Consider the following 12,345-nt stretch of genomic DNA (forward strand, 5'->3'; position numbering starts at 1 on the left):
GAGGGATGAACTCTCTTGAAATGGACATTTTTAAAATTAAAACAACTTAAAAAATATTTGATTTATAATTAGCATTAATTTACACTTAAAATGGTTTGATTCCTTAGCATCCATTGAAATTGAAATATTTGATTTATGATTAACATTAATTTTTTTTAAAGGTTATGTATCAACTCTATATTAAACAAAAAAAAAAAAAAAAAAATATTTTGAATACTGAGATATTTAATTTTATTAAAAAAAAATCAAATACATTTTATAAAAAATTACAATAATTATAATATTATATAACAAACATATTATTTATTTTTAATTATCTAGTTTTGTCGACGCGTTTCGAACCAGCCAGTGTGGTTCATCGTCAGAACAAGTTGAATGAGAAGATCTCACTAAGCACATTAAATAGATAGGGCAGAGAATCCCATGACTTAACGGTTAACAACCAACAGCTAGAATTGACTGGATAACGGCTAGATTGACTCGGATAAAGGGTCAATTAATATTAATATATAAATTTTTTTTATTCATTTTATTAATATTAAAATTAAAATGTAAGGGAGAATGTTAGAATTAATATATAAATGATGTAAATATATTAATGAATATAAATTAAAAGTTTATGTAAAATAAATTAATTTTGAAAATATTAGTTAGTTTTTTTAAAGTTGAAAATATTTTTATACTTTTTATTAGGAATAATATGTTTTTTTAGCCTTGAGGGTTAGTTTAATTGGTCAAGTTCCCATTGCTAATGGGAGATGATAGGGTCAATTCCCCTATCATGCTATGCTAATGAGTGACAACCTTTGGGTGGGTCTGCCCAAATAGTTTCCGTGGATATTCATAAACCCCACAGAGAAAAGAAAAAGAGAATAATACCTAGAATATTACTTTTCTAGGAATTACTCATACTTAACAACAAAATTCAAAACCAAAATTATCTTATTATTTACAAAGATTAGACATAATAAAGAAGATAATAATCATTTTTTCCAACCACCCAAAATAAACCTAATTCATATAGTTCACCTACATTTATTTTAAATCAAAACCATTTAAATATTCTTAAATATTATTTTAAAATATTTATAGCTTATTACAAATGATAAATACTCCCGGCCTAAATTTAGAAAAAGCATATTCGGAGTGACTCACCTCACACCAGGTTTAACTATTTGAAGTTTCTACTCCACAGCCCTCATATTCTCTGTTGACCTATTCGAGGGCTTACCCAAATCATCACGTGGGCGAGCTAGCTCACAGTCCAAACCGTTCGATTGCATTCAATCTAACGGTACATCGACAATTGAGAAGAAAAGTTGCATGCTTTTTAATGAAAATAGTTTAGTTACGTTGGGAAATAATTACGTATAAAGCTAAAGCCCCTTAAATAAAATTAAAATAATACCTGAGAAGTAAGAAAAAATATTTATAGCATGGCAGCTGCTGTGGTTCACAATGGGAGGTGGAATCATACGTGTGATGCAAGGAAGAGCGAACGAAATAATTGGGTACTCTCAGATATCTTTCATTCAAAATTTGAAGAGTGCCCTCAGATTTCTTGGAGCTCAGAGTGATCGAATTCCGCCCACAATTGAGGTTTTGATCTGGATTATTGAATCCAGGTCTCAAAAAGCCCCCTCGGTGATTGTTCATTTCTTATCTCTTTTCTGTAGCTCATTTGCTTATTCTCTGTACATTATGGGAATGTATCTATCCTTCCTGAAAGATTGAGTCAGAGAATCTGCACCGTGCTAAGCTCAGAGTAGAATTTGGTCCTTTTCAGATCGAAAGAGGGGATGCACAGGAATTTTTGATGTAAATTTCTGCTTATTTTGGTGGGACTCGCAGTCTGTCTCATGACCTTGATATTTCTTAGGGCGCTCAAGTTTCAGTCTAAATTCGAATCCTGCATTTGTATTTATTCTTGATTCCTCTGGTTGGATCAATTTAGGCCTTGTGTGTGTCCTGAAATTGATTTGGGCTAGGTTGATTTCTTGTTGTCTGTTGGGATCATCAAGCCCAATCCCAAGTTGTGTGAGGAATTTGAGAGGATACAGAGGTGGAGTTGAGGACTAAAGCCATCTACCAGAATAGATCTTTTAAGGTAAAGATATTTATTATACAGGTATTTTCTATTCACTATTTATTTCTAGATGTTTTTAATGCAAATGTGAACTATGAGCTTTTAGGTGAGAACAGAGGAAGGTGCTTAATAAAGTGTAGCTATGTTTGAATCTTGATCTTCAACAGCTCAAAACCAAAAGATCAAAGTTTGTGAAAAATTCTGAGTCTTGATTGGTCTGTGCTTTGCAGGTAGGCTTCAAGAAATGGAGAAGAACGATCAAATATTCAGGCCACCAGAGCAGGATTTTCTGTTACAATGGGGGAATCGCAAACGCCTCAGATGTGTAAAAGTACAAGTGGATGACAAAATAAAGAGAACCACCGTTCCTGTATACAGGCGTGTCATCAGAGCCGAGAAGGAAAATCCACCGACTCAAATTCCAGATTGTCCCCAACCCAATCGCCTAGGTAGCAGGAATTCACAAACAGCCGCCGTCAAATCCACGGCCGTAGAGGGCATCAAAGTCCATAACAATGGCCATTCATCACCGGAAAAGAATGATAGATTTCCTCTGCGAGGGAATAATGGATGTTCTTCCACTGATGATACCAACAAGATTTCCACCGATGCAGATACAATGCAAGATAATAAGGTCTCCAACTTGGGGGTGTTTGTGTGGCCCAAATTTATCATAGCCCTCTCCAGCAAGGAGAAAGAAGAGGATTTCATGGCCATCAAGGGCTCCAAGTTGCCCCTGAGGCCTAAGAAACGGGCGAAATTTATCCAGCGAGCCTTACATGTGAGTAATCTCCACCATTCATACTGCTTTTCTTAGTCCAGCCAAATCTCAAAATACTATACTTGGTTGGAGTGGATGAATCATTTCCAAATTTCACTTTAAACCAACAGTTTTTATCAGATAGGTCATATTATTTATTTTTGAATTTTAAGCTCGTTTGACAAAAACACTTCAAAGGTGAGGGTTGCACTGCACAACAGAAACATCCTTGGGCTGACGTACCAGGCCCAACGGGTATCTATTCTGTGAAAATTGGCCCTGGCCTTATCTCTCTTTGAGACATGCCATTTGGATAGGGTAAACCACAAACCCTGTAGACAGCTTAATAAGCTGTCAATCTCACCATTGAATCAAGACTCAGTTGCGCTATTGTGGTTGTTGGACTTACCCTTGCTGTTTCAATATCTTTTTCCTTATAAATATAAGCTGATGTTAGTTGAGTAATCTGGATAAGATTTTCCTATTCTCATTCAAAAGCCAAAATTAGAAAATCAGTTGAAAATGTTCATGATTTTTACAGTCATTGGAAAGATGAGGGTTGTTAAAGAAGAGTTCAATGGGGCATAAACACCTACAATGGATCCCCATTTTATAATAATTTTCTGTTATAACTGGGCAACGTCCAGCACCATTTCCTTATTGTTTTCACTGCTGTTTTCTGTCATTTGAGGTATGTGTTGGTGGTTATATGCGTGATTTTGTTGATCTCATTTACCGTTTTCTAGTGTTCAATTTACAAGTCGTACAAGTTATAACCGCTTTTTTTCATCTCATATGGCCTACAGTCTCATGGTTAGTGTGATAAAAAGCTACCTATCTCTCTCTATCTAAAATCTACCTATTTATCTCTTTATCTCTGACTGCTTAAGAACTACTTCAGATTTTTTTTGGCATGAATATCTCTGTAGTTTGACAAAATTTTTTCCTTTGATTATTCAGCTAGTCAGCCCTGGTTCATGGCTTTGCGAGCTGTCACAAGATCGATATGAAGTACGAGAAAAGAAAAGCACAAAAAAGGTTTTTATTGCAAATCAAGCTTATCCTCTGGACATTTTTGTGATTTGTTTCATAGATATTGTGATTTTCTTATTAATTTTTTCACGTACTAAGCTTGACTTCTTCAATATGTGGGTGGATGCAGAGACCAAGGGGTTTGAAGGCCATGGGAAACTTCGATACTGACTCTGACTAGAAATCTGCCGTGGCATACACATGTATCAAGCTTTCTGTGAATTCCCTTGGCATTATTTGTAGTTCAGAGAGAGTGAACTACAAAGGGTCTTGGTGAGATTCCACGGCTGGTGTGTTCTGATTACAGGGTTAAAACCTCATTCCTATTTTAACAGTACTAAATTTGTTATCCGTGACTAGAAATTGAATTCAAGCCTGCAATGTTTCAGGTGCTTCTGATTGGAGGCACCTTCTCCATGTACGCAGGTGAGAAGTACTCCCTGTAAATCTGTAGAAATTTGTAGCTGCTATACATAATTCAGATATTTGAATATGTATTTCAAACAAGGACAAACCATTTTACAATAAATTGATTCTTTCTAAGTTTTTCTCCCTACTTATTTTACAAAGAAGGCATTGGGTAATTGCATCAGAGCAACAGAGTTCGAGTTGTATTTTGTTGACTTGGTAAACACTATGAATTAGTTTAAACTCAGTGTTGTTAAAACTCAGCCGACATGGCCAACTTGACTGAGATGACCATCTAGGATACCAGTCGGCCTTCAAAGCAGACTGGGGACCTGTTTGGTATTGAACCAGCTGGTTTGGTGTATAAACCAGCCAGTTCGGTACCAAAAGCATCCAGCTTAGCCAAGTTGATACTAGTTCGTTCTCAACAGGCCTTAGCACACTTTGGAGGAAAAACACACACACACACACACACACACATATATATATATTTTAATTTACTTGAACCCTAGATTCTCATCCTATTTGTCTTACACCTCTCATATCTCTTTGAGTTGTGCTTCTACTGGTGCTACTAGTGCAGTTGCAGATGTTCTCGAGGAGTCTAACAAGTTAGAGGAAGTCAACCCAGAAGATTGTCCTGTAACTCATGATGAGGATCCCATTTCTAGCAGTGGTGATGAGTTTGAAGATTGCATGTTGATCAGTCATATGTGGTAGGCCAGTAGCTTGTAGTCTAACAAGTTAGAGTAAGTCAAGCCAAAGGATTGCCCTGTAGCTCATGATGAGGATCCCATTTCTAGCAGTGGTGATGAGTTTGAAGATTGAGCATGTTGATCAGTCATATGTACTAGTCCAGTAGCTTGTAGCATGTTGTTTTTTTGGAGTCTAGAGGGCCATTTAGAGGATCGTTGATTATGTATTTGGTTTTAGATATGTATTTCACTAGTTGCCATTTTTATATATTCATCATTACATGGTATATACATGAGCGGCAAATTTTGCATAATTTGTCCCAAATGGTTTGAAATCTTTAAAATAATTTTTTTCATTAAAATTTCAATATTTTATGTATTTTTTAGTAAACTGAATCATAAAATTCAAGCCATTTTAATTCTGATCTGAGTTTGAGTTAAGTCTGAGCGTACCCTCAGCTGATTCCAAGTTTTAAAACATTGGTTTAAACACTAGCAAAAGTTCGATTCTATTGTTTTTATAATTTTAAAAATTTTCAGTTTGTTGGTGTTAATATGTAGCTTTGGTCACTATCACAGCGTTTTGTGCTAATTTGATTAGTAAATGATTGCTGTTGATCACTGGTGAATTGCATATGAAGTTTTATAATATCTGAAATGAGTCCTGCGATACCTGACGATGTGGACTGACAAAGTTGTGGTATATTCTATGGTAATTGTTGTTATATTAGGATAATTTTGGCTCATGCCAACTTCAGTAGCTTTCCTGTGCAGGACATAAATGCCGTGTTGGAGCTCCCGATTCTGTATATTAGCTTTATTCTCAATGTGTTTGATCTCTTGGACTCTCTCAGGTGGAGCTTGGAGGTTCAAAACTTGAGCTGCTGGGCATGACTGTCACTAGGTAACGATTATTTACTACATTTAGACTGCAGATACCTCAGTCCGTTTTGGTTACATGCCCTCTAATTACAATCTATAAGGACTATAGTCTTCACCAGGGTATCACGATGCTTTGATTGTGTCTTTGCCTCGTTCCAAACACAAACGTAGAAATTTGAGACTTGTGTAACTTTGGTCTTAAATATGCCTTTTCTCTTTGATTTTCTCATAGCTTGAAAAACAAAATTTTGTTTGTCGGTAACTTGCCCACTTATGCTGATTTCAGCTTCTTTGGCATGCTTAGAGGCTTGAACTAAAGTTTGCTCAACAAATCAGCAACTTCCAGAAAATAGCATTGTACAAATATCATTTGCCATATTTACTGTTTATTTACTGTGTAGTTTGGTTGGGACTTTTAACCCTGTGCTCCACATTTTTGGAGGTTCATGTTAATATCTTGGATATTCCTTTGGTCACTTCTGAAGCTCAGAATTAAGGAGCTCTTAATGATGGACAAAGCTTATAATTTCTGTAGCTCGAACATTGGTATGCTAGTATTTATATATACTTGGCACTGTAGGTGATATAAAAGCTTTTATTCATCTGAAGAAAGTGTTTGATGTACTCCATGAGTGTCATGTCAAACCCCTTGGCATATACAGAAGAGAGGTCTATATAGATCATATAGCACTTGGCATTGGAACATGGTTTGGTCGAGTTTCATCATTACGCCTGTTCTTAAATATTGATAGTTCTTAATCTGAAGGAGAGATTTGGAAGTGCTTTTCAGGGAATCTTGTTGGAAACAATGTTTACATTAGTAAATGGGTAAGATTAGTTTGTTGGTTGTTGAATTTTGTTGAGAGATTTTCTCAACAAGCAATTCCTTGTTTGGAATCTGTTGGATTTCATGAGCACTATTTATGTGGCTTGTAATTTGGCTTTGAATAGAATATACGAATAGTTTTGTGTGCACTATGTTTTCCCCTCAAAATTCTTATTTAACTGATGTTTTTTTGATATGTAGTTACTTATCTGTGCTCGACATTGAAATGCCTATAATGGTTATGATATTATTAGTTGGAAGGTTTAATTAATTTTGTATTGGTCGGCTATGTACATGATTTGAATAGGAAACTAACATGCAGTTAAACACAAGCTCATTTTTAAAGCGATTTGCCATGCACAAATTTTTTCATACCTCAGATTTCAGGTTTTCATGCTTGTGGGGTAGATCCCAAGAGTAATCTGATTAGGATAAAAGTTGTGACAACATGTTTCATTGGGTAAAAGTTTGAAGAATCTGTTAGACGTGTATGAACTTAATGTTAGTTCATAATTGAAGAAAGAGACTATGTTCATGCAGGATGGATTGTGTTAATGTGGGTTGCAACAACATTAATACATGCAATTACCAATTACCCAAAGTCCCAAATCTCAAATCGAGTTGTCAAATACAATTTCCTTTGCAGATTTGTCATGAAATAACACCATTGCTCAAATTGATCTGCTTTGAAGTTCATGGATAGGATTGATAAAAGGCATGTTTGGCAATTGCAAGGCACAAGTTTGTGTTGGCATAGCTGTTCAAGTTAAATATTTTGAGTGGTCATTGTGACAGATTTGTAAAGTTAATGTGGCATTTTATTTTGATAGATGAATGATTGGTAAGGCTAGTAAACTCCCATGCTACCCTAAATTACTTTCCCAACTCTTTATGGAAGAAAGATGTTTTCACTAAATATTTCAATACAGGCTCTTATCAAAGACTTTATCCATATAGTGCCAAGCACAATGCTACCTAAAGTTCATGAAAGGTGCTTGATAAACAGTGCTACCAAATTATTACATTTAGATAAGTGAGGTACAATCCTCCTGGACGTGTGGGGATTGCGAGCTGCAATCTACAGCCAAGAGAGGTTGGGATGGGGGTGATAAATTAACTCATGTATGTGTGTGTCTGTAAACTGTGAATTGAGTGCATTGAATAGTGTCATAGACCCATCTAAACTGGGGTCTGATCTGTGGCAAAGAGGTTGCGAAACTCAAAGATGCCTATCTTGAGTTCACACAAATAGTTGGTATATCAAATATTGGAACTCCAGATATGTGACCTTCAGCTTTTCAAGCATGAGATGCATATCAGTGCTGGTTCTAGTTCTATACTTCTAGGCAAAGTGTGCAATGCTAGTGTCTGTATTTTCCTGAACCAGATCCAGGGTAAAATGATTATGAGTAGTTTTTTTAATGTTTATATTCATTTTGATTTTGATTCAGGGATAAAATGAGTATGAGTAGTTTTTTTATGTTAATATTTATTTTGATTCTCATTTAGTAGCAGCAGCATATAATAAACAAAGTTGATATTTTTGTAACTTCACATAAATGGAATGGATCAGCAGTTCAATATTTCACGTATCCACTGGCAACAGATAGTCAGACTAAGAGGAAATTAAACAAAAGCAATGCTTAAAAGACATGTCTAGCAACTCCTTTTCCTAATGAAAGGATTAAGCATCTTTAGATAATTTAGATTAAGGTGGTAACATAAATAGGCACATGACCTTCTTACAAGAATTTAGTGATTGCTTGTCATACCTTTCTTTTGGTGTGTTAGCTAAGGCATTAGACTATTTAGAATAGGTGTGGTGAAAGTGCACAAACCAGAGGAAAATCTGGTTGATTGGAGGATACCTTATAAGCAAATTGTGTACACGTCTGCTGCCGGTTGTCATGGTGAAGTGTATACCCTATTCTTTTAATGAGAGGGGAGATTGATCTTGGTGTGCAATTTAGGGTTGGAGATTGATTTTAGATGGTGAGTTTTTTTAAGTCCTTTAACAAGTAGAAATGACAATGAAATTATTAAAGAAAATAGCAACTAAAGTAGGATTTATTTGACCTCTTTTCGTTATGCTGATTCTTACTTTTCAAGGAAAGAGAGTATTCATTTTGACTCCAAATCCAAACAATGTGCAACAACCGTAACTTTATTCCCTTTTCACTTTGCAAACAAGTTTAGTTTATTCCCCTTTCACTTTGCAAACTAGGTTTTTTTTTTTTTTAAAAGTAGGCACAGCCGTTAACTGGATGTGAGAGTAAAAGAACAAGAGGAAAAAGTTAATTGCATTGAGATTTAAGAGCAAGAGCAAGTTGCAAGCAACTTGTGATGAAAGAAGGGTTAGAAATCTATATCACATGCTCATAACTCATTGAAAACCCCTTGCAAATTGAACTTGGACAACTCTCTTCGATAAAATATATTTCAACAATTGAAATATATAGTTCCAATCAAATTGTACACAAGTTTTAATTAATGAATTACGAACATGAAACCCTCGGTGCCCTCAATCAAAAGGTATCTACCTAAAACCCTTGGCGCCCTCAATCAAAAAGGTGCGTACTGTTGACACCTAATCCTTATGTATTGGGAAAATATTTGTAAATATGTACATACAAAATAAGACGGAAGAGATCTTTGAATATCTTTCCTCTATTTGTGTATATTAGAGTTATCTTTAATAGAAATTCAACAATTCGTCAAGTTACCAAACCTGGTTTGACATGGCATCAGAGCACAGGTCTTAGTTTAGCATTTTCCTTCTCAGTAACTCCGCTCTCTGCTCTCCCTGGACAGATACTCTGCATTCTGTCTTGATTCCCTGAAGTTCTCTGCCTTGTAAAATCGATTCTGCTCCTAGTAACACATACCCTCCTTGCTCTCCATGACTGTTATTCTATATTGGAGTTGGTGCTATGCTCTGTTGATAAATGCGTAGAGTCTACCCACAAATTTAAGCTCAGGTCGGTACGCTGGTTCATATGCATTGATTTGTGCGCTTGGTTTGGCTATACAATGTTTGTGCAGTGTCTGTGCGTCGATTCATAGTCTCTGTGCGATGAATGGACTGTGGTGAAGGTTGTATTGAATGCATAGGTTGAACTGCATAGAAAACAACATTGAATACAATTTTGAATGCAGCGTTGTAGTGTGTGAATGGAGCGTTGAATATAGTTTTGAATGTAGCGTTGAATAGTGGGAATGCAACGTGGGAATGGTGCATTGAATGTCCTTCTGGTATGTGCATTGAACGGTCAACTACGTGCTTTGAACAGTAAGTAATGTGCGGTGAATAGTTTATGTGTAGTGTATGTGTTGACTACTCTCCATTAATGTTCATATTACAGAGCTGCCATTGTTTATATAACAAAGCACTTGGGTTTATTTATACGAGTGTTTGTCGAGAACTTGAAGCCAGATTCCAACATCACCTTGAGATCGAGAGCTAGCATTGTTTTTGAGTTATTTTGATGAGAATTGAAGACGAATTTGTATGATGGATCTCTGCTGTTTGTAGAGATATATTAAATTCGTTCATCAAAGATTATATTGCAGTCTTTTGACTATTCAAGGCCTAAATCAGAATTTTGTAGGGATGCATTTACTCATCTCCATGGTTGTAGTTTTCACTAGCAAAGAGAAAGAGAACTACCATGAATGGTCCAAAAAAATAAAGCATGCCCTCATTTTCAATGAAAGATGGAAAGGTGTTTGTGAAGAAAATGTGAATCCACCTGAAAAGTTCACATCAAACAAAGAGCTCGCCATATGGGAGAACAAGAACAACAAGACCTATGCCTTGATTGTTGCATCAATAAATGAAGAGGTGAGTCGTCACATTGCACCATTTACAAATGCCTTTAGCGCTTTAAAAAAACTGAAAGACTTAAATGACTCACATTCAGAGCTTGAAGTAGTCCAATTAATGATCAAATTCTTTAATCTTGAATTGAAAGATGATGATCCCCTTGCCCTATTCTTTGGAATCAGGCTATTATGCATGATGTGGAATCCACTAGTGTTAAAATGGATGTTCATCACAACTTTCGTCAAGGCACTATATCCCACATATTCTCATGATCTTGAATCATTACAAGCGAGTGTCAAACTTAAAGAGATTACCTTTAATTCTCTTATGGAGAAGTTTGTAGAAAGAGAGAGCATTTGGAAATAGGAACACAATTTCTCAACCTTCTGAAGAAGTTGTGTGCCTTGCACAGAAAAAGAAGAATTAGGCACAAGATTCTTTTAGAGGAAGAGGTGGTAGAAGAGGACATGGAAAGAAGAATAACAAAGACAAGGGGGGCAAACATTACCAAGGAGGAAGATTTGATCTTCATTGTATACACTGGGATAAAAATAGGCATGATGCCTCCACATGCAAGCTCTCTTGGGATAGAATCAAGCAAGAATGAAATTAAGAGAAAGGTAAATCACCAAATCCAGGGAAAGATAAAATACCTAAAGCCGCTCATTATATTGTGGCACATTGCAATATTGAAGTAACTTGAGATTTTTTTAATACTTCACTTGCTTCGTGGAAAGATGCATGGTTGCTTGATGTAGGAGCAACCTGCCACATGACCTTTCAGAAGGGGTTCTTTGAAGATTTCAGTGACAATGTAGATGGAGCAGTTTACTTTACAGAAAAGTCAAAACTCAAGCCATCTAGACATGGCACCATCAGGGTCAAATTGCCTGGTCTCCCTGACTTTCTTCTACATGATGTTCTCTACCTTCTAGAATTGCAGAGAAGCTTGTTGTCCTTGGTTCACCTCTGACAGCAAGGGCAATTCATTCACATGTTTGATGACAAAGTTCAAGTGAGAAAAGCATCGACAACTCACTTGTCATGACTGAGATAGAAGAAGAAAGACTCTTGAAGCTGTGAGGAACCTCTGCTTGTGCAAAAAACTATGCAGACAGTTCTCAGTTTGACAAGGGTACATTACTATCCAAACTCTTATGGCATGCTAGATTTGGACATTTGAACTATGAAAATCTTCGTTTATTGAAGATAAATATTCTTACTGGTTTGCCAACATCATCAAATAAAAAGCATATTTTGGTTTGTGCATATTTTGTTACAAAATGGGTAGAAGCTAATGCTGTTTCTTTTGCTACTGAAAGGGTTGTTGTTGATTTTCTTTTTACTGAAATCTTTACTAGATTTGGTGTGCCTAGAGAAATTGTTTTTGTCAATGGACCGTAGTTTATTTCTAATCTGGTACACGGTGTGATGGAGCAGAACAAAATACGGTATAGAAAATCTACACTATATCACCCGCAGGAAAATGGTCAGGTGGAGTCCACAAGTAAGGTGATTGAGTCCATCCTCACAAAGATGGTGCACACAAATGATTGGGCTAACAAATTACCGGAAGCATTGTGGGCCTATCGAACCACTTGGAGAAACAACACAGGACACATACCATATGAGCTGGTGTATGGGAAACAAATCCTTTTGCCGATAGAATTCTAGATCAAGACTTTTAGGACTGCAATCCAATTGGGACTAGATCTCTCTGAAGCACAACAACAGTGTCTTCTACAATTAAACGAGTTAGATGAATTCCGAAAGGGAAGCTGTTCAACAGAACATCTTGGTTCAACAACAATGCAAGAATTGGCATGAAAAGAC

General features: G+C 36.1%; 1 protein-coding gene across 16 annotated transcripts; it reads left to right on the forward strand.

Moving 5' to 3' along the window:
* The first annotated feature begins 1,395 nt into the window (after nucleotides 1–1,395).
* Nucleotides 1,396–6,652, forward strand: LOC149157051 (uncharacterized). 16 transcript variants are annotated; one of them, XR_016262433.1, is made up of 7 exons: nucleotides 1,396–2,107; nucleotides 2,317–2,867; nucleotides 3,807–3,884; nucleotides 4,009–4,151; nucleotides 4,268–4,304; nucleotides 5,836–5,885; nucleotides 6,150–6,652. XR_016262433.1 is itself a non-coding variant. In XM_089439037.1 (4 exons), exons 2-4 carry the CDS (start codon nucleotides 2,331–2,333, stop codon nucleotides 4,057–4,059), a joined length of 666 nt encoding a protein of 221 aa, XP_089295163.1. In that variant the 5' UTR covers nucleotides 1,396–2,107; nucleotides 2,317–2,330; the 3' UTR covers nucleotides 4,060–4,434. The 16 variants fall into 16 exon arrangements, 1 of the variants encoding a protein (XP_089295163.1); XR_016262434.1 differs by having other exon boundaries at nucleotides 6,168–6,652; XR_016262426.1 differs by having other exon boundaries at nucleotides 4,009–4,304; nucleotides 5,756–5,885; nucleotides 6,168–6,652.
* The last annotated feature ends 5,693 nt before the right edge of the window (nucleotides 6,653–12,345 follow it).

This window comes from Pinus tabuliformis, chromosome 9 (genome assembly GCF_031772625.1).
Source record: "Pinus tabuliformis cultivar Carrire ecotype Pingquan chromosome 9, CPIR1, whole genome shotgun sequence".
NCBI classification, from domain to species: Eukaryota; Viridiplantae; Streptophyta; class Pinopsida; order Pinales; family Pinaceae; genus Pinus; species Pinus tabuliformis.